This window comes from Solea senegalensis, linkage group LG16, assembly GCF_019176455.1.
Source record: "Solea senegalensis isolate Sse05_10M linkage group LG16, IFAPA_SoseM_1, whole genome shotgun sequence".
Taxonomy (NCBI): Eukaryota; Metazoa; Chordata; class Actinopteri; order Pleuronectiformes; family Soleidae; genus Solea; species Solea senegalensis.
Genome location: NC_058036.1, coordinates 4,481,084 through 4,500,209, shown reverse-complemented (window position 1 = coordinate 4,500,209; position 19,126 = coordinate 4,481,084). Strand labels below are relative to the sequence as shown.

General features: G+C 40.9%; 3 protein-coding genes across 6 annotated transcripts; 2 read left to right on the top strand and 1 right to left on the bottom strand.

The window, feature by feature from the left end:
* Positions 1–860: 860 nt before the first annotated feature.
* Positions 861–4,312, bottom strand: pcmtl (l-isoaspartyl protein carboxyl methyltransferase, like). 2 transcript variants are annotated; one of them, XM_044046827.1, is made up of 9 exons: positions 4,215–4,312; positions 3,869–4,007; positions 2,785–2,889; positions 2,601–2,632; positions 2,380–2,484; positions 2,173–2,293; positions 1,996–2,081; positions 1,694–1,863; positions 861–1,518 (listed from the first exon to the last, which is right to left on the bottom strand). In XM_044046827.1, the coding sequence occupies exons 2-9, from the start codon at positions 3,984–3,986 to the stop codon at positions 1,482–1,484; spliced, it is 774 nt and encodes a 257-aa protein (XP_043902762.1). In that variant the 5' UTR covers positions 3,987–4,007; positions 4,215–4,312; the 3' UTR covers positions 861–1,481. The 2 variants fall into 2 exon arrangements, with proteins under 2 accessions (XP_043902762.1, XP_043902763.1); XM_044046828.1 differs by having other exon boundaries at positions 1,334–1,554.
* A 682-nt stretch (positions 4,313–4,994) lies between these two features.
* Positions 4,995–7,238, top strand: ccdc32 (coiled-coil domain containing 32). 3 transcript variants are annotated; one of them, XM_044046836.1, is made up of 4 exons: positions 4,995–5,115; positions 5,404–5,642; positions 6,219–6,372; positions 6,464–7,238. In XM_044046836.1, exons 2-4 carry the CDS (start codon positions 5,405–5,407, stop codon positions 6,651–6,653), a joined length of 582 nt encoding a protein of 193 aa, XP_043902771.1. In that variant the 5' UTR covers positions 4,995–5,115; position 5,404; the 3' UTR covers positions 6,654–7,238. The 3 variants fall into 3 exon arrangements, with proteins under 3 accessions (XP_043902771.1, XP_043902770.1, XP_043902769.1); XM_044046835.1 differs by having other exon boundaries at positions 5,401–5,642; XM_044046834.1 differs by having other exon boundaries at positions 5,285–5,642.
* A 1,068-nt stretch (positions 7,239–8,306) lies between these two features.
* prlh2r (prolactin releasing hormone 2 receptor) lies at positions 8,307–12,008 on the top strand. Its single transcript, XM_044047920.1, has 3 exons — positions 8,307–8,462; positions 9,581–10,497; positions 11,509–12,008. The coding sequence occupies exons 1-3, from the start codon at positions 8,309–8,311 to the stop codon at positions 11,827–11,829; spliced, it is 1,392 nt and encodes a 463-aa protein (XP_043903855.1). The 5' UTR covers positions 8,307–8,308; the 3' UTR covers positions 11,830–12,008.
* Positions 12,009–19,126: the final 7,118 nt, after the last annotated feature.

The window sequence follows — 19,126 nt, the reverse complement described above, 5'->3', positions numbered from 1 at the left end:
CCCCAACACACCTTTTTACTCTGGCCTTCAAAATAAGAGCCCTTGACTTCGACCACAACAACTTCCGGTCCATGTTCACAACAAACATCCACTCATAAATAAATCCACTTCAAAATAATGAATGATATTTACCCTTCCAGCGAATTTATAAAATTAAGATGTGGCTTTGAGGTTAACTAATGTATTTTCTGTAATTCGTTTTGTGCTCTCATACTTGACTGGAAACACGTTATGGAATAGCTAAATAGAAAATACCACACTGTTACTACTATAAATCATAACCCATGATATTGTTGGTGTAATAATAGAGAAGACAAAATCAGACCTAATGATTCATGTTATGCTTATTTTAGTCAAATCTTTGCATGCTTTTATAATGAAATCAAAATGTGCCAAAGACCTTTATTTTTCATTACTAAAGAATAACCTCACAAACAGTAGTACTTTTATTCTTTTTGTTGCACTTTTTTATATACAGTTTATGTCTTTAATTAACAGTATTTTAAAATGTATTTATTATATTTTGTTTCCATATTCTTTGTTTATCTCAAAATGTTCGAGAAGTTTAAATAAATAAAAAAGTGAAGAGTGTATTTTTTAAAAAAAAACTGGAATTATGGGGAATTTTGCTTTATGTTTTACGTGGGACTAAGATTAAGTTACAAAAAGGTTTATTGGGAGGTTTTCTTCTTGTCTCATATGGAAAGTTTGGTTTTCATTAAAGTAAATTAGATTCCACTTTACAAATTATTTTGAATCCAGTGAACACATACCTTCTATTTTGTCTGTTTATCCTGATTCAATCCTCCAGTTCAGTTTCACACACACACACAGTCAAAAAAGGAAATTGACTTGAGTGATACAATATCAATTAAGTTTTTTATTAAGAATTCTAACCCTTCACACAATTGTAATATTTATGCAGTTCTAAAAAAAACAAAGTGCCTCAACTGATCAATATTAAGCAACACGGCTTCTCTGTTGCCATAGTGACAATGTCAACAAAACATTCATACAGTATAAGAAGAAGTTTCTAAACCACAAAATAAAAATAAAAATTAGTACTTTTTGTGGATTCTTATTAAAGTCTCTCAGCTTGTATTTAGGTTTATTTGCATTCATACAAAAATTCCCCCATAAGATTACACACAATTTACCAACTTCTTAAGCTGCAGTTACAATTTTGCCATCTTTACTGACCATAAACAATATTAATATTAATTTAAATCTTTGACAACCATTTTTTTCGGTCCTTCACATATTGTATACTCATCAGTCTGTATAGGTGAACTGACTTCATGTATTCTGGTAGAAAGTTCATTAGTCCAGTGGAGGGTCACTAACTCTTTTACCTCTTTCATGGAAGACAATCAGAGCAGGTAGGTCATATACCTCGTACTTCCAGCATGTTGCCAAGTGACAGCGCAGCAGGACAGGTGGCTGTTCATTCTGGAGCTCAGCTGTGAAACCCACGAGGAGACTCATGGGGCCTCAGAGACACAGCACCAACGCCATCTCCTGCAGGGGCAACCACACTGCAGTCAGAGCTCACCTCTGAGGAGAGAAGGAAGGATAGCATGGATGCCATCATGAGGGCGGATGTTATAGAAGTGTGTGATAGTAGTAACACATGCAGGTTTTTATCAGGACATGCTTTTAAAATGAAAAGGTCAGAGGTGTTTTTGTGCAATACCCGGGCCACTGACGCCTCTTGTCGGTCAGGGGGACGTAAATAACTCCCATCAAAGCTTTCTTCAAGAAGGTCCCATCAGTTTGCCGTTCATACTGCTCTAATACCTGACTTCCACCATCAGGGCCCACTGGAAGAACCAGGCGCCCGCCTGGCTTCAGCTGCTCCAGGAGCTGCAACAGAGACACAAAATTAAAATATAAAACAATTAAAAAGCATGTAATCCACACGTGTCAGAAATCAGCCTTCGTCTTAATCTCGTTTATTCTTTTCTATCTTTTGAGATCCATATTATGTGTCCTCACAGCGCTGGGGACGGTAGCTGCAGCTGCACCAACATGAATTGCATCATACGGCGCTCCTTCTGGGAAGCCGAGCCTTCCGTCTCCCACTGAGGACAAATATAAGAATTGTTGTTTTTTTTTTAAGTGCCGTGTCACTGTGCAATTTAAAGTTTATTGCCTGAACATTGCTAGACTCACCTACAAGTCTGATGCGTCCAGAGGTGAGCAGATCAGGGTCGTCTGCTCTCACGTTTTTAATTGACATTTGAACGAGTTCGTCGATGTGGTCAATGCCGACCACTCTACCGCTGGGTCCCGTCTGCACACAAACAGGGAAAATGAAGGGGTTGCAATGTCCTGTGTAAAATCACGTAAGGAAATATTACATTTTTATATAGAACTTACCATTCTTGCAAAGCAGGCAGTGAGGTATCCACTCCCTGAACCCACATCTAGAGCCGACGCTCCTTCCGTTAGTTTCTCACTTAACAGCTCTAAAGCATGAGCGTGCTGTCAAAACAAGCCCGCGAGGAAACATTTAATGATTTAAGGACGTACTTAAGCGAACGACATAGCCTCACTAACCATATAATATCTCAAATTTCATCTCCGATTTTATTACTCACCATGTGTGGCGCGCTGATTGTCGCCCTGTAGCCTGTGATTAGAACCATCATAACACAGTCATAGCGTGCATCTGTGCTCGTTAAAGAGCTATTACTTTGCAGCGTCATGTATTAACGTAGACATCCATTGGCATACTTATAAGCATGCGTGTTTTTGTGTTTATGAAGTGACTGAAATGAATACCTATGGACTGCGGAGAGTCTGTGTAAGGATAGTCTCGAGAGTAGAGCGCTCTGTCTGTGGCCAGCATGGCATCAAACACTCTGTCGTTGCGGATTACACCATGATCTGAATGAGAAGAGAAAAGGAAATGTATTGCGTTATGTTGTTATTCTGTCCTACTTGTTGTTTGTTTGCCTGCCCAGGGACTGCAGATGTGAATTAGTTATCAGCCAACTATAGAACAACTGTTAAAATGTGTGCGTTGTACCTGTTAAATAAACAATAAACCAGTTTCCCAGTGTTCCAACACACCTGATTCAAATAAGTGGCTCATTATCAGGCTTCTGCAGTGCTTGCTGATTAGCTGACCATTTGAATCAGGTGTGTTGGAGCAGGGAAGCATCTAGAACATACAGTGCAGTGGGTCCCCAGGACCAGTATTGGGAAACACTGCCTTACACTAGTGGTCTCAAATAACCCGGGGGCCCGGAGTGACTAGTGAGCACAAGACACTGAAAAAAATTATATTTATAATGATATTTCACACGATTTAAAATAAAAGTGTGTGTGTTGGATATGCAAAGATAAATAGTTCACAATATAAATGTGTTTATGATGAAAAATGAATACATTAATAAAATAAACCATAAAGAAATAAAAAATATTAAGTGCCTGACACTGTTTTGAAAAGAAATCACTTTGGTTGCAGTGGTAGAAGGTCATTGGGCAACAACATCTAAACAAGGTTTAGTCAGCATTGTGTAAACTATTTATATAGCATTAGTTCTTTTGGCACACACACACACAACCTCTGCGTTTAACCCACTCTTTTTTACACCAGTAGCAAATACTCACAGACCAGGTGCAGGAGCAGTGGACAGCACTTCTGTGCAGGAAACAATGGGGGGTGTTGTGCCTTGCTCAGGGGCACCCCAGCTATTGACCCATTATTGGATTTGAACCAGCAACCCCCAAGTTACAAGTCCAATTCCTTTCTTCTTGGCCATGTGCCATCATAATTTGACATTGGTTCGAATACAAGGGCATTTGTTTAAATGTCTAAATGTTATATACACTAACCCACGTGATGATTTCAGTCACTTACCCCTCAGTCTGCTGATGAGCTCTGGATGTGTTTTGCCACTGGACATCCATGCCATGGTCCGGGACAGCAGCACACCCATGGGTACTGCCACTACTACCAGACGTAACGCGACTAGCATCTCCTCATAACCCGGGTCTACCTGCAGAGACACGAACGTCAAGATCTGGGTCACGAACTGCAACGTCACGTTTACTACAAGTTCCTCTGTAGTGCAACACAATGCGTGTCTGACAGAGTCAAGAACATTCTGGACTAGTTAGCCTGTGAGCTTTTAGCGGTTTCGAACAGAAATGAAGAGGTAACGTTCGACAGTACTTATGAATAAGACGTCATGGAGATTGTTTACCTTCGCCAGCACTCCTTGCTTCCTTCACTCTGAGGCAAACTTCACTGCGGTCAACTGGCAGCCTACATGAGTGCAAACTGTCAAGCTAACCTACGCAAAAAAAGATTGCTCATTTATTTAAGGTGTTACGGTACGGGTGCTTGCGGCGGACAAAAAGGACACAAAAGTGGCTATTAAACAAAATTTCAGTTTATCCATAAAAGTAATGATATGTTGATTTATTGCTGAAAGTTAGTTAAAAGTTATGAAGTTGTTAAATCACAGTCTGTAATCAATTTAACTGGAAAGTTAGATGCATTTTCATTAATAACACAGTTTGCTATTGTAAAATAATCATCAAAGACAGTTTTTTTTTTACAAAGCAATGAGTACAGATTACCTTAATACGGTGGCCCTGAGGTGCAAATCACCAACACAAATAGATAAAAAACAACATTAACCTATTTGTGTTTGTGATTTGTACCTTAATGTGTGATTTTGTTTAATAAATAAAAAATCAGCGAGAGACAGCAGCGTTTTCTAACATTCAGATAAGGTGACAAACCATTTTACTGTTGATAAACTGAGAAATTAATAAAGGGGGCGGGGGGATCAGCAATCACTGGTATCGTAACACGTCAAATAACTGCGCACATACTTTCTACCGTAGGTTGACTTGCTTCCTGTTGACGCACAGCATCTGACCAATCACACGCCGACTCTCTAACGAGAGCCCGTCAGAGCCAATCACATCACAGAGCAGCTTGACTTTGTCCAATCACATGCACCCAAAACAAGGAAATGGGCTGTCGCTGTTTGTCAAAGCCTGTATGTGGATGATGGACGCAGTTAGCTCGTGAGCTAGTCTTCAAATTCACTGAAAGGTGGCCATAAAAATATTTAAACGTGGACTTTCGCTGAGGTAAGATTATGTAAACAGGGCCGTTTATCTGGTTTTCAATGCTAGTGAGATGTATATGTAATTTACTGTGATGTAAATGCACATATTAGCCCAGACGGTATGTTAGTCGCCTAAGCTAAAGTATGTTGATATTGAAGCTATTTTCAGTGTTTTTTCTTCACACTTTTAGGTCTTAGGTCTTTGGTTTGTACGTGTGAAGGTGTTGCTGAAATAGTCAGAACACACACGAAACCAGGTCAATAAAAGCTGGTTCTGGAAACTGATGTTTGACATGCGTGACTGCAGCAGAATGACCGACGACTTTGAGAGACAGGATGCCCGCTCCAGCGGGGAGCTCTGGACCGAGATCTGCTCCAGTCTGCCCGAGGCTGCTCCGGAGAACAACACCGCGTTCAGAGACTCGTTCCAGCCGACAGAACAAGTGGAAGTGGTGGTCAGTGGTCACAATAACGGCACAGACATCAGTTCTTCCAGTGCCAATAAGTGGGAGCCCATGGAGGACTCTGAGATCTACATAGCCGGTTTAGGTATGATCCTGCTTCTCTTTGTTCATAACTACACCTAGTTTTAATCAAGAAGAGTTTATTTAGATTCTTCAAATTGCACAATATACAATCAACCAATCAATGTTTATTGATTGATTGGACTTCACAATATCTGCAAGGTCCTCAAAGTGCTTCACATAAAAATTAAGAATAACAAAAAAGAACACTCAAATTAGCAGGAGTGAAATACAACATAACACCAGTAAACTGAGCATCAATAAAAGTATAAATTGTCAATGGATTGAGTTGCTGATTAGATATTGGTGTTATCAAGCAGTTAAACAAGTGTATCTAATACATTGGTGGGTAAGTGTACTGTTACACATCCACCTACACAACAATGCCCCACGTAACACAAATCCAAAAATACAACACACACCGATCAAAAACGAACAAACAAACAACAAGCTCAGAAATAAGTATACCCTTTTATATTAGCATAGTAACTTCATCAGTTTAGCATCTGAGGTTGTTGTCAGTGAACCAAGTTGTAGTCTATGAATTTTTCTTCATGTGACTTGTTAAAAACTTGCACTGCCGTCGCATGTTTTGCTGCAGAGAACCGTCTGAAGAAGTTAAAAGGCCAGACCAGTGACGTCACGTCCAGGGACATGTTGCGCTCATTGTCTCAGGCTAAAAAAGAATGCTGGGATAGATTCCTGCACGATGCCCAGACCTCGGAACTTTTTCAAGGAGGAGACATGGATGACAGGTAGGAGATGAAAAGTGCCTTATGAAAAGTATTCTCAAGTCTTCTTTTGATTGAACACCCTTGGCTTGTTTGTGTACCTCTGTATTCTCAGTGCCCTGGAACATTTCAAGAGGTGGTTGATACCTGAGAAGGTGGCCATCAGTGCAGAGGAGCTGGAATATCTACTGAGGCCATCCCAGAATAAAGACCTATTGGAACCAAACCAGTCACAAAATGAAGAGGACACAGACGGAGAGAAACAGGACCCCGAGGACCAGGACACTCACAGTCCTGAGAAATAGGTGTGTGTTAAAAAGACTGAAGGACTCATTTTAAGTGGATTCAGTATGTGTGAGTTTGTAGCCTCTGCATCCATTCTGACTTGTGTTCTATCTTATTCCTGTTGTGGCCAAAGCTTTTGTTATCAGCGGTGAAAGAAGGTAATTACGGCCCCTTTTTTTTTTTTTTGGTTTCCCCAGCAACCGAGTGTTACACACAAGTCATCCCTTCAACCACAAATCTAAATGTAAGGGTTTGAATGTCGACTTTTCTTTTGTCTTCCTAATTTCAGAATTAGCATCTCGTCTGTGTTGTGATTCATAATTAATTAGTTAATCAGATTTACAAGATATGGCACAAGCAATGAATATTTTAGAGAGGCGTTGTTTTGTGTCACCTGAAGTAGTGTAATCCTGAATATATTGTACCATACTGTGTAACATCGTTTATTTTTCACATGTAGATTTCCAAAAAAAATGTTTTAACCCAGTTGCAATAAAAACAACTATTCTATGTTCACTGTTATGTTTGGTTAAATAGCAGAGGCTCTTTGTGCTTCGTTAGGTTCAAGTTCAGATTTGCACAATAAAACGGGTAACTGGTTTTAATCTTTGTATGTCAAAGTTATTTTGGGAAAACAAGTTCAAAATGAGCCGTCATCATCATAGAGATGATTTGAAATGGGAAGAGTGACGGTTTAAGCCTGGATGTTAAAATTGAATACACTTCTCATTTATGCTAAATTATTATCATCAAAGGGCACGGGAAGGGGTTAGAGGCTGAGGAATGATTTAAATGAACGAGTGAATGAGGGCCCTCAGGTATTGAAGGACTAACATGTAGCGGAATGGAAGAACGAGTGGAAGATTCCTTCTTTGTGTTGTACCTCTCTTAACTGTATTATCATTAGGGGGCAGCAAAGAAGCACATTTTATTCATTCATTTACTCTACGTTACGGGACATTCGGTGGCTCTGTTTTCACTTTGGGGGGGGGGGTGCTATAGAGCCCCCACTATACCAAAATCAAATTTTCGCCAGTCGCCACTTTTGAGTGTGTTTTAATGCACGTTAACCCCCTGGAAATTGACCACAATAACATGGAATAATAATAACAATCTGAAGAGAAACAAAAAGACAACAAACAAAGCTTTACCTGGGACAATGCTAAGGGATGACAGGAAAACACACCAGCAAATGGATGGATGTACATGGTTAGCTGTTAATGCTAAAAATTGTGTCTCACATATAGGCTCTTTAAACGGACATGACACTGTATTGTTCCTACAGTGACCACAGACATTTGCCTTGTTATCCAGTCCATGCACATTTCCGTGACCTCCGCACTAATCCGCTGCTAATACATCTTTACTCGGGGTCGCCGAGACTCACAATTTTTAAATTAGGCTCAGGGTGGATGAATATGTATGTGTAAGCACTGGCGGCCAAAGAAAATGTGTCAGTGTCACTATAAACCCGACTACATACAAAAACCATCAAACGGGGGCAAGCGCCTTTATAAATTCACCATTTATACGAACCAGAGGGTCACTACAGTTCCCCGAAGGAACATTATGGGAGATTATAATGACAGTTCACAGAGGGGGGGGTGATGCTGAGTGAAATGTCAGAGCAGAGCAGACCATTTCAGTCAAACCACACTGGGAGTGACTCACGCACATGGAGAGAGAGAGAGGGAGGAGAGGGAGGGAGAGATGGAGCGAGAGCACATATCATTCTTCTGAAGTGCCCTGCATTGGAGAAGTGAGGCAGCACAGACGTGGGACTTGCCGCAGACACAAAGGGACACAAGCGACTGACAGCTCTCGCAGAGGTACAGTTTATTCTACTTTCATCTCATCTGGCAACAAGTGCTTATGAGAGAATTACCCAACGACTGCTGATAAACGAGGCAACGAGCTGAATTTGTCCATTTTTTGGATTATTTTGAATGAAAAAAACTAAAATGTAAATTGTCATCCTCATCATTATTGTGAATTATTGTGAATATTGAATAGAAAAGTCATTCAAATGTGCTTGTTTTTTGATCCAGATGGGAAATATAGAGCTTTTCCCCAACTTGTGCAACACCTCATTGTCTCATCTCATGTACATATTCCTTATTGCAGCTAAATCATTGATATCCGTGAAGCTGCGTCAGTTTATGCAGAAAGAATGGAAAAGAACCAAAGATTTAACGGATTGAAAACTGTTAACAAACCAGTGCAGTGGAGCAAAAAAAAAAAGAAACAATAAAGGGACAAAAAAACCCACCTCTCCTCTCCTTATCGGCGCCCACGTTACATATTCATCAAACTGGACCTAAGTGTGTCAATGATTCAACGGTAAAGATCTGGAGAGGCAGAGAATAATAAAGGGTGATAAGTGTGTGAGAGAGTGAAGGGACAGATGGATGAATGTGTTCCCGACATAGGGTTTTATTGACCGTCGGGTGCAAAGATGGTCACTAATTAGTCTTCAAGTCTTCGTCTTCCATCCTCATGTTCCTCGTTGGATATAATCAGCAGCAGCAAGAAGAAATAGTTGAGTGAATGATTGCGAGCAGTGGTGATGGGGACTTAAAGGGCCACTTCACCCATAACATATATGGATTAATGTGTTATTCGATCACCAGACAGGGGATCTGAGGTGCACGTCTCGTTCCCACGGCGACAGAGGAAGTTGGGATTGAAAGGAAGAAAAAATGTCGTGAAAGTCACTTCCTTCAAAAAGAATAAAAGCCCTTCGCTGTGTTTCGGTCCATTACGATGAGAATTTTAAATGAGAATAACAGAAAGAAAACGGGTCAAATTTCATCCAACTCTGTATTAGAATGTGAATTAAACATAATGATTTTAAGTCTATTCTTCACTTGACCAAGTGAGGGGGGAAAAATGGGTGAAACAGCCCTTTAATTATGATATAATGAGCCTAAATTGTTCTTTACTCCAGCCTCTGCAGAGATGGACTGGGACAATCCGCTGAACCAATCCAGTGTGAACTCTTCTTCACCTGTGTCCACTTCCTCCTCCTTCTCCTCCTTCTCCTCCTCCTCCTCCTGCTGCAACGCCACAAGCCCTCTCTTTTCAAAGTCCCTGTCCTCGGCGCCTTCCTTCTCCGGCCTGGACCTCCTGCACGAGCTGAAGCTCCTCTTCATCCCTCTCTACTCCGCCGTGGTCCTCGTGGCCTTCTCCGGCAACCTCCTCCTGCTCTTCCTCATGTGGCGCGACAAGAAGAGACACACCACCACCAACTTCCTCATCAGCAACCTGGCGCTCGTCGACCTGGTCATGTGCGTCTTCTGCGTCCCCCTGACGGCGTCCTACGCCTTTGACAAGCGCGGGTGGATATTTGGACCGCACATGTGCCACTTTGTCAGCGTCATGCAGTCGGCGGCCGTCTACGCCGCAGTCCTGTCCCTCATGGCCATTGCGGTCGACCGCTACGTGGTCGTGGCTTATCCCATCCGCAAAAGGGCGGGTTGCCTGTTCTGCTGGGGTCTGGTCGCCCTAATCTGGCTGTCCTCTCTAGCTTTATCCACTCCCACGGCGCTGCACGTCGTCCACCTGGACCTGCGGGCCGCGGGCCTGCAGATGGCCGTGTGCGAGGAGTTCTGGGACGGCCAGGAGCGAGGTCGCCTCGTCTACTCCTGCTTCATTCTCTTCTTCTCCTACTGTGTGCCACTGGCAGCCGTCTCCATCTCCTACTGCGCCATATCCTACCAGCTGAAGCAGAGGACCAGGTTTGGACTGACAGCGTGTCCGGAGCTGAGATCTGCACGGGCTGCCTGGAGCAAACGGAGGAAGAGGACCTTCTACCTGCTGCTGGTGTCCGTCCTCTGTTTCGCCTTTTCATGGCTCCCATTGCAGGTAGACTGAACGTTTCGTAGCTAACACATCGCAGGAACTGCTGACGTTTTTCCACTACATGGTACCGCCTCGCCTCGGCACGGTTCGCTTGGTTTTCCATGACATTATAGTACCTCCTCAACGTGGGCGGGGTCATCACAGCGCGTGACTTTGTGTACGAGCCACACACAAAAGCAGTGACCGTTGACTTGTAAAGCGGTTGTTTTCGATGTATTGAATCATTAGAATCACTCACTGAACTGAAATGCAGCGGCAGGGTTTGTGATGCGGCTCATGGTCTGCCGGCTTAAATACACCAGACTCCTCTTAAATTAAGTTAAGATTTTAGACGTTTCCTTTGCTAAATGTTGGAGTTTAACGCACGTTTTCAGGACTTTTAAGTCTTTTTAATTGATCTACAGTTGGGCATCGTTCGGTTTGATTCATGACTCTTCCTGTTGACCAATCAGGGGCCGGCAGTCTGACGACGTCACGCATAGAGTCGGCTCGGCTCGCTTGGAACCTTGCCAGAGCAGGCACTAAAATAGGTACCAGGTGATATCGCTAATGGAAAAGCAAAGTAACCGTGCCGTGCCGAGGCGAGACGAGACGAGTCGCGCTGGTGGAAAAGCGCCGTTACATGAGAAGATTGATACCACCCGTCTCGAGTTAAATGTCCAGGGTGTAACTTTTTAGGAGAGGTTAAAGAGCTCCGGCAGCGGACGTCACGCAATCCCATCATGCAACACAGAACCAAAACAAGGCCATATTGGCAGGAAATGTTCATCTTTTTAGCATAATTTAACTGTGGAATATGCGGGAAAACATCTTCATCTTCAATAATCAAATGATTCGATGACTTCGGACTTGCTTGAGACTCTAAGTTGAGACTTTATGTGTGATTTACTTACTATTTTATCATCTTTTTATCAAAGACCACATAATCTGTGAATTAAATGACTTAGTATACTGGATAACTAACAGCATCAGGAGCTGTTTTAAACTGAATTATAAGCTGTACTTTCTTTGCAGGTGGTGAACCTGATCCGCGACCTGGACACGGACTTCTCCATTTTGGGCAAGAACTACATCAACGTGATCCAGGTGTCCAGTCACCTGTTCGCCATGAGCTCCACCTGCTACAACCCTTTCATTTACGCCTCGCTGCACAACAAGGTCTTGTCCTACCTGTGTCACGGCTTCCTGTCCCGCTGGAGAGGACAGGGGAAGGACCAGGGTCGAGGGTCCAGCATTGTGAAAATGTCCAAGGTGACACGTCTGCACACGTCCACCGCCACGGCGGATTTACCCGGTGCTGCGAGTAACACTGTTCCTGAAGAGGACTATGCTTAAAATGTGTTTTCAGAGGAAGATACGGGTCATTTTACAGCTATTGTGAGCTTAAACGTGTATTCTGAGCAGTTGTGTTGCTCCGGTGTGAGCATTTACAACAACAACACTTCTTCAAATGATTGAATATGTCCATATGTTTGTATTTTTGGGCTGTTTATGACCTTTAAGCCAGAGTTAAATGTGCTTTTTGTATTTATTTTCATTCACTTTGACTGTGTATGTATTTAAATCAGCTTTATTTATGATAAATGAGTCTGTGATAATGAATGAATCATGTGTTACCGTCTCACTTTGGACATTTTAAGACGGGAATAGAGTAAAAGGGCGTCCGTTCCAAGGTTATAATAGTATAATATTAGTTTTGACTGTTTGTTTTTAAAGTAAGTTAGCTTTAATTCCTTTCTATCTTTTGTAAATGCTTAGTTTTACTTCAGTTTTTTTGTAATATGGGGTATTTGCCGGGTGCAAGATGTATTGTGTCATAAACAAAACAAAAACAAATTGAATGCATTTTATCAATGAATGAATGACTGAATGAATTAATTTAAAAGGCTGTTTTTAATTTTGTTTTGTTTTTGATGGTTTTCGTTCACTATTTTTACTTCATATAAAATAGCTATAGCTAATAAAGCACAACATAAGGAGGTATGCATAGCTATTATAGTGGAGATAAATGTGCTCTGCAGTGAGTATATATCCTTACCCATAATGCACAGGTGACGATTGAGGCTATGAAGAGAAAAAAGGATACCGGGGTTGTATAAAATGGAGTTAGGACACCAAAGAGTTGAAATGAAATCTCTTCATGTGAGATCTTTTGAAATGGTATCATTAAGATAATCAGGACAACGAGACGCTGGCGCTCAAGGAGAAAGAGAGAACGACCATTAACGTGCAATTATATCAATTCAGTGACGGGGGATTATTTGATCTGCATGAGGAAGATGTAAACGTGTCTTTTTCTTTAGTTCACTTAGCTCACGCCTTTGTGGGACGTCAAGTACAACAAGAGCATAAAACAATAGAATTCTGAAGAGAATATGGTGCTTATTTGTTTCCACTGGCTTTGTGTTTAATTTGCAGGATGAATACAAAGGAGCATTTGCTCTTCTGTACGTCTGAGTAAGCGTTTTCCTTTTAACCCTTAGAGCTCACTGGTGAATTACTGGGAATACTACACACTAAACTCCTTATATGGACATCCTGGGGGTGTGTTTATAAGTCACAGGCTTTTTTAAAAAACTGTGAGTGGTGATAATTGGACCGAAGACACAAAAATACACGGTATTTCTTTTATTTTTGTTCATAAAAACGAGTCAAGGCGACTTCCGACTGGGACGCATTTTCAAATGACACGAATTCAATCCCATTTTGAAGAATGTGAGTACTTTTTGCTCAGGTGTGTTTATGCAGGTGGTAAAATGGGAAGAAAAAAATCACACTGCCTATAGATTGTGCTGAAAAAAAAGGATATAAGACACTCGAGAGAACATCCAGTACTGAAGCCTTCAAATGCTCAAAACGACCGTCTTTTTTAGCATCATTTAAATGTGGAATATGCAGGAAATCATCTTCATCTTCTGTATTAAAAATAAAATAATTAAAAAAAATCACATTGCCTATGAAAAGGATATGAGACGCTCTATATCGTAGAACTGCAACTAACAATTAGTCGATTATTTTCACGATTAATCGAGTGAAAAAAAACCTGTTGATCTGTTTGTCAAACCTGGAAACGACGGCGTTTCTCCCAAAAATGATTCAGTTTGTACCGATTTCGTTGTTACGTGGTGCAAAGCAACGACGGAAGGATTCACATTCACAGAGACGCGGAAACAATCAGAAATCTTGTTTTGAATTCATATGATATATATGTATAATATATGAATATAGATATAAGGAATAATTATAGCCCTTTCCTAGTCCTTTAACCTCACCTTAACCCTGAAAAAGCCCTTTAAAGTCCTCACAAAGATAGAAATACAAGTATGTACACACACACGGCAAATCTAATTTCAGTCAATTTCGACACCTCAGCACACTGTTCTCACACATGGAGACAGCAGTGACGTCCACAGTCGTCGCGTCAGAGAGGGTTCGTGCTTCTGGATGAGAAAAATCGACGTTTTCAAAGAGAAAATCGATGATATTTAGCTTTAATTAACACGACTCCACCTGAAGGTCGTGGCTTTGATTCTCCGAGTGACAGAAAATGTGTGTGAATGGCACAACTGTCGTGTGAAGCAGCTCCGAGTGGCTCATCACCACCAGACAAAAACATCCTAGAAATACAAACCATTTCCAATTTCGCCGTTTATCCAACTACATTTGGCTTCCTGTTGAAACTCTCATTTCATTTTCACAGGGGAAAAGATTAAATGTTACACTTAAACTGGCCGAGCTCGGTCAAGAAAAACGGATGAACAAGAGACGGGAACGGGAATAAAGTGACAAAAACGCAATTACGGGGATTTCGTTTCAGATTTTTTACGGCACGTATAAAAGAATGATCTCTGACAATCGTTATTTTTGAAAGGGTGGAAGTGGGAGGAGTGCCAGAGATGCGGTCCTGGAGGAGAGCGGCGAGTATTGAGGGGTCGTTATTGGTGAGGGTTTGAAAAAGGAGATTAATGTAGATCAACACTGGACGACCGTACACTGTAGAAAAATGTCCGTAGATTTTACAGTGAAAAACTGTCAAACCATGACAGAAAAAGACCGTAAACTTAAAAAGAGTTTATTACAGTTTTTTGTAAAGAATACTTTTCCTTACTGTTATACTTATTAAACCATTGTGTTAATTATGTAAAAATACCATAATATTTATAAGAGCCAAAACGTCTGGCAACCACAGCTGCCAGTTTTTACCGTAAAAACAAGGTTGTTAAATAAAGTAGTATTTTATGTTAATAAATGCTGTTTTATTTCATGGAGAAATCCTTTACTTAAATGGTATTTTATCGTTAAATATATGGCAAAACATTGTTACTTTCAATTAAAAACAATGTTATTTAAATGGTAGAATGAGGAAAAACTTTTACTCGACGTAGAAAGATAAAAGAGAGGGAAACCACATTTACTCTTGTTTCCAGTGTGTCAATTATTGAGGAGCACGGTGGGCCAATTGTGGGCCCGCGGGCCTTGAGTTTGACACACGCACATTAAGGGACAGGATATGGAAACAGTGTGGGTGAAAAATGGCTTAGTCTTTTCTGTACACACGACCGTTCCTGTCTATTTATTAGCTTCCTTTAATTGTATTACGGTATTTTACAGACACACACACACACACACACACACTGAATTCACCTGCTCACGCCGCCTGATTCAGGCCTCATACATATTCACCTGAGCGTTGATTATCGGAGTCAGACGTCGTCTCCTCGGGTCATACAAGACGGAATCTTTAATCACTTGAGGTGGAGAAGGGCTGAATGAAATAGAAAAGCACACACACACACACACAGACTTTTGATTGATGTAGATAATGCATCGTTTCCTGTTGTGTCCATGACAACTTAAGGCAAACAAATCATTCTCAGGAGTTTCATTAAAGACAGTGACAGAGAAGAGGAGGGTGAATAAACAATCAGGTGCATCGTGTGTTTGTAATGTAACTAAGTACAGATACTTTGTTACTGTACTCAAGTACAAAATTCACATATCTGTACTTTTCTTTATTTATACTTCTAGTGACTTTTACTTCACTACATTTCCTCTAACTATCTTTGTTCCTCGTTACGACCAAATAAAATCTTCTCTAGCGTCTTGCTCAAGGACACATATATAGATGAGCAGAGCCAGGAATTGGACCCACAACCTTCCAGTTGAAAGACAACTCGCCCTACCACTGAGCCACTTTTAATACATCTACTTCTCAAACTTAAGTACATTTTAGATCAGAAAATGACTTTTGATACTTAAGTACAGCAAATGTCATATACTTAAGTAATTATTTAAGTAATGTTATAAAAAAAAGGGACTTCCACTTCTACTTAAGTCATTTTCTGGTACTTTTCAATGTCTAAGCTCATAAACCCACACAGAGCTGGGATCCCTGTATTTGATCAATTCCTGTCAAAGTGTGCCACCGTGTGGACAATTGCCAGTACTACAGCTGTCAACCTGGTTTATAAAATAAAGTAATAAAATAAAGACGTTGTTTTCAGACATGTGACGAGATGTAAATGTAAATGTGTTGTCTTTGTAAAAACATGTTTAAAATAAACTTTTCTATAATATATATATCCATATACTATAAGGCACATGTATGTGTGACTGTGGGGGAAAAATGTCTCTCCTTACATTTAAACAAAACTCATTTAAGAACACAAGAAAAATAGAAAACTAAAGTGTGGATCATGTAAACATAGAAAGAGAAAATGGAAATATTAAATTAAATTATATTAAATTTCTTGGCATAATCCTTGAGCACAAAATCTGTTGGAAAACACACATTAAATACTGTATGTCGGAGGGAAGTCGGCACGGAGCGTCATCGACCTGGGGAAAACAAGGCATATTCTCAATCAGAAAGCACCATATACATTATATTGTTCATTATGTTTCACAATATTTGAGTTACATATTATATATATATATATACATATAGTTTAATCCAGGACGGTGATGGGAATAGCCTATAAATTGAGTTGTGTGTAATAGTAATAGTCTGCCTACTCGAACATGTTTAATCCATGTAATATCAGGCACATGTAAGTGTATGACCAGGTCAAATCTGGCGTGGATTGGGATGACGATGACCCAGATTTTGGTGTCGGCATTTACTAAGAAGAAGGTGAACGTGTAGGATTTGAAACACTGAATGAAATTTCTCACACACACACGTGCAAACGCATATATTATTTATTACAATTAAATAGTTTTTTTTTCTTATATTACAGGGGTCCATTTCAAACCATACAAATAATCTGTGCTGTGATTAATAATATTTCCAAGATAGATCTCCAGAAAACGCCATGCAAAGAATACAAACAGAAATGTCACATGAGAAGGAAAGAACAAATGCTTTTGGGGTCTCTGTACACCTGGCGGGGGAATGAACGTCCTCTCACTCCACTTCACTCTCTCACCAGTTCTTTGTGGTGATTTCATTTCAGACCAGTGTTATCTGACCAAAAAAAAAGAAAGAAAGAAAGAAAAGCAAGTGTTTTTTTTGTTTTTGTCAGATTTTTGTAAGGTGAATACAAAAAAAACCCAAAAAACGGCAAGTGCTCGTCCTTGTTCTCAAGGAAAAATGCTTGGAATAGTAGTGGATTTTAGGGTTAATAATGGAGGGCGGGGTGGTGGTGCGGGGGGGACAGGGGGACCGGCACAGAGGACCAGCTATCACACATCTGGATAAATAGATTTCCGCTGCTCAATGATTTCTAAGGCCATGACACGACGATCAGCGGATCACTGAGACGAGGCCGAAACGACCCAAACTACAACAGAAAGCTTTAATTCTTTGAAGTCCGACGCGCGAACCTGCGACGACGAGCACGCGGCGATCCTCGAAAGACAACGCAGTTCATGAAAAGACAACAATATGGCAAAGAAATCATGGTTGTTGGGGGGGGACACGAGCATCCAGGCGGACAGTTCAAAGGAGGAATAAGTGGATTTTCTCTTGACTTTTTTGCCAAACGGAGCGGAATTCATCGCATCTACAAAACAAATACAAATATAAAGCTAAAGCAGGTTTAGCAGGTTCTTCTGTTTGTGGATAAAACTACAGTTGTTTGTATTTTATGGAAGAAATGATGTCGTCTTGTCCAAAGATCAAGACCAATCGCATGTACATACGTAGCGATAGCCACTATGAGCTATCTTCATTACAACTGAAAAGGGCTGTCAGAGTTAAGCTAACGCGCTAATCGCTGCCCATTGATACAGCCGGGATTAGCGCGGTACGATAATTTCACTTAATTTTCTGGTGTGCGCTGACCTCTCACATGAAAGCCGGTGCAACAGGCCGTAATATAAACCCAGTCCAGAATAAACCCCGGGGTTAAAGCGGCCTATACTAGATTATACCCCGGGTAAATTCGTAGAAATTAGCCTAGGCCAGACTCTACGCCTCTAGGCCGGAATATACTCCACTTGTGTAAAGAGAACGAGTTAATTGTTCAACATTTTAATCCACCACAACAATATCCACCTAAGAAAATGTGAAATGGAAAAAGGTTGTTAGTAATTACAGACTTGTTGATAAAAAAAAGCTCATTTCAAGAACATTTTCAGCTAAAATATAGATTATTCCAGGGGTAAATCCATGTTCCTGTTGCTGTTTATACGTTTTAGTGAGTGCATATTCTGTGTAAATACAATCAAAATCTCTTTTTACACAAGAGGAGTATAGTGTGGCCTAGTCTGAGTACATCCCCTTCAGATCACGGTCAAACGTCAATAAAAACACGTGCATACGTTTGTTTAAAATAAAAAGGGGGGCGTGGACCCGCGATGCATCTGTGAATCAAGATCAGCACACGAAACGCGCTTCAAGTGTCTAAACGAAAGGCTGGGAATGTTCTATAAGGCAGCAAAGATCGAGGGCACAGTCAGGGTAAAGTTTAAGGGCTTTAAGTCGCCGTAGCGTTCGGTGATTAAAGGTGAAGAGGCGGAGCTCCGTCGTCCGAGGAGATGGACGTGAAAAGGGGGGCCAAAAAAAACAAACAGATTTGGTCCCGTGGGTTAAGCGTCTGGTCACATGATAACAGGCGTCCTTCAAAGTGTATATAACGTCCTTCACACGTGTCCTCCAATCTGCCTGGAGGACACTGAGGAGAAAAACATAAAAAAAAAAAGGCTTCTACTGGGAAAGCAAGCTCAGTCCGTCACAGCTACACTGACACACTTTGCACTCTATTCTCTTTAAAATGACTTGATTTGAAAATAAATTAGATCTTCTCCATACAGAAATAAATACGCAATCTACTCTGTCCCAAAACATCGGAATGAATCGTGATCTAAAGCGCTACACATTACTCGGCATGTCATAAGTGAAGGAACAAGAAGGTAGGCGACAAACTTGTTGCCATCTGCCAGGGGCAAACGACTCAGATGCAGATATACAATCAGCTGCACCCAGGGGTTGAATTTACGCCTGTGGCAAAACAGCGTTTTTTTTTTGTTTTTTTTAGAAACATAAACCTCAGCATTGGCACAACAATAATCCCCTCAATGCTCTCAAGGCCTGTTGGACCTGTGCTTTGTTTGTAGGCAGGTAGACGCCGTCTGTCCCACGGCGCGAGAACCACCGCAATATTGTAATCATCGTCGCAAATTCACAAAA

Excerpts from the sequence above, each read along its gene's own strand:
- prlh2r (XM_044047920.1), top strand. The coding sequence starts at position 8,309 with ATGGAGAGAGAGAGAGGGAGGAGAGGGAGGGAGAGATGGAGCGAGAGC. Across the intron at positions 8,463-9,580 it reads GACTGACAGCTCTCGCAGAG|CCTCTGCAGAGATGGACTGG; the intron begins GTACAGTTTATT and ends TCTTTACTCCAG. Across the intron at positions 10,498-11,508 it reads TTTCATGGCTCCCATTGCAG|GTGGTGAACCTGATCCGCGA; the intron begins GTAGACTGAACG and ends CTTTCTTTGCAG.
- pcmtl (XM_044046827.1), bottom strand. The coding sequence starts at position 3,986 with ATGCTAGTCGCGTTACGTCTGGTAGTAGTGGCAGTACCCATGGGTGTG. Across the intron at positions 2,633-2,784 it reads AGACTCTCCGCAGTCCATAG|GCTACAGGGCGACAATCAGC; the intron begins GTATTCATTTCA and ends TTCTAATCACAG. Across the intron at positions 2,294-2,379 it reads CTGCCTGCTTTGCAAGAATG|ACGGGACCCAGCGGTAGAGT; the intron begins GTAAGTTCTATA and ends GTTTGTGTGCAG.
- ccdc32 (XM_044046834.1), top strand. The coding sequence starts at position 5,378 with ATGTTTGACATGCGTGACTGCAGCAGAATGACCGACGACTTTGAGAGA. Across the intron at positions 5,643-6,218 it reads GATCTACATAGCCGGTTTAG|AGAACCGTCTGAAGAAGTTA; the intron begins GTATGATCCTGC and ends GTTTTGCTGCAG. Across the intron at positions 6,373-6,463 it reads GGAGGAGACATGGATGACAG|TGCCCTGGAACATTTCAAGA; the intron begins GTAGGAGATGAA and ends CTGTATTCTCAG.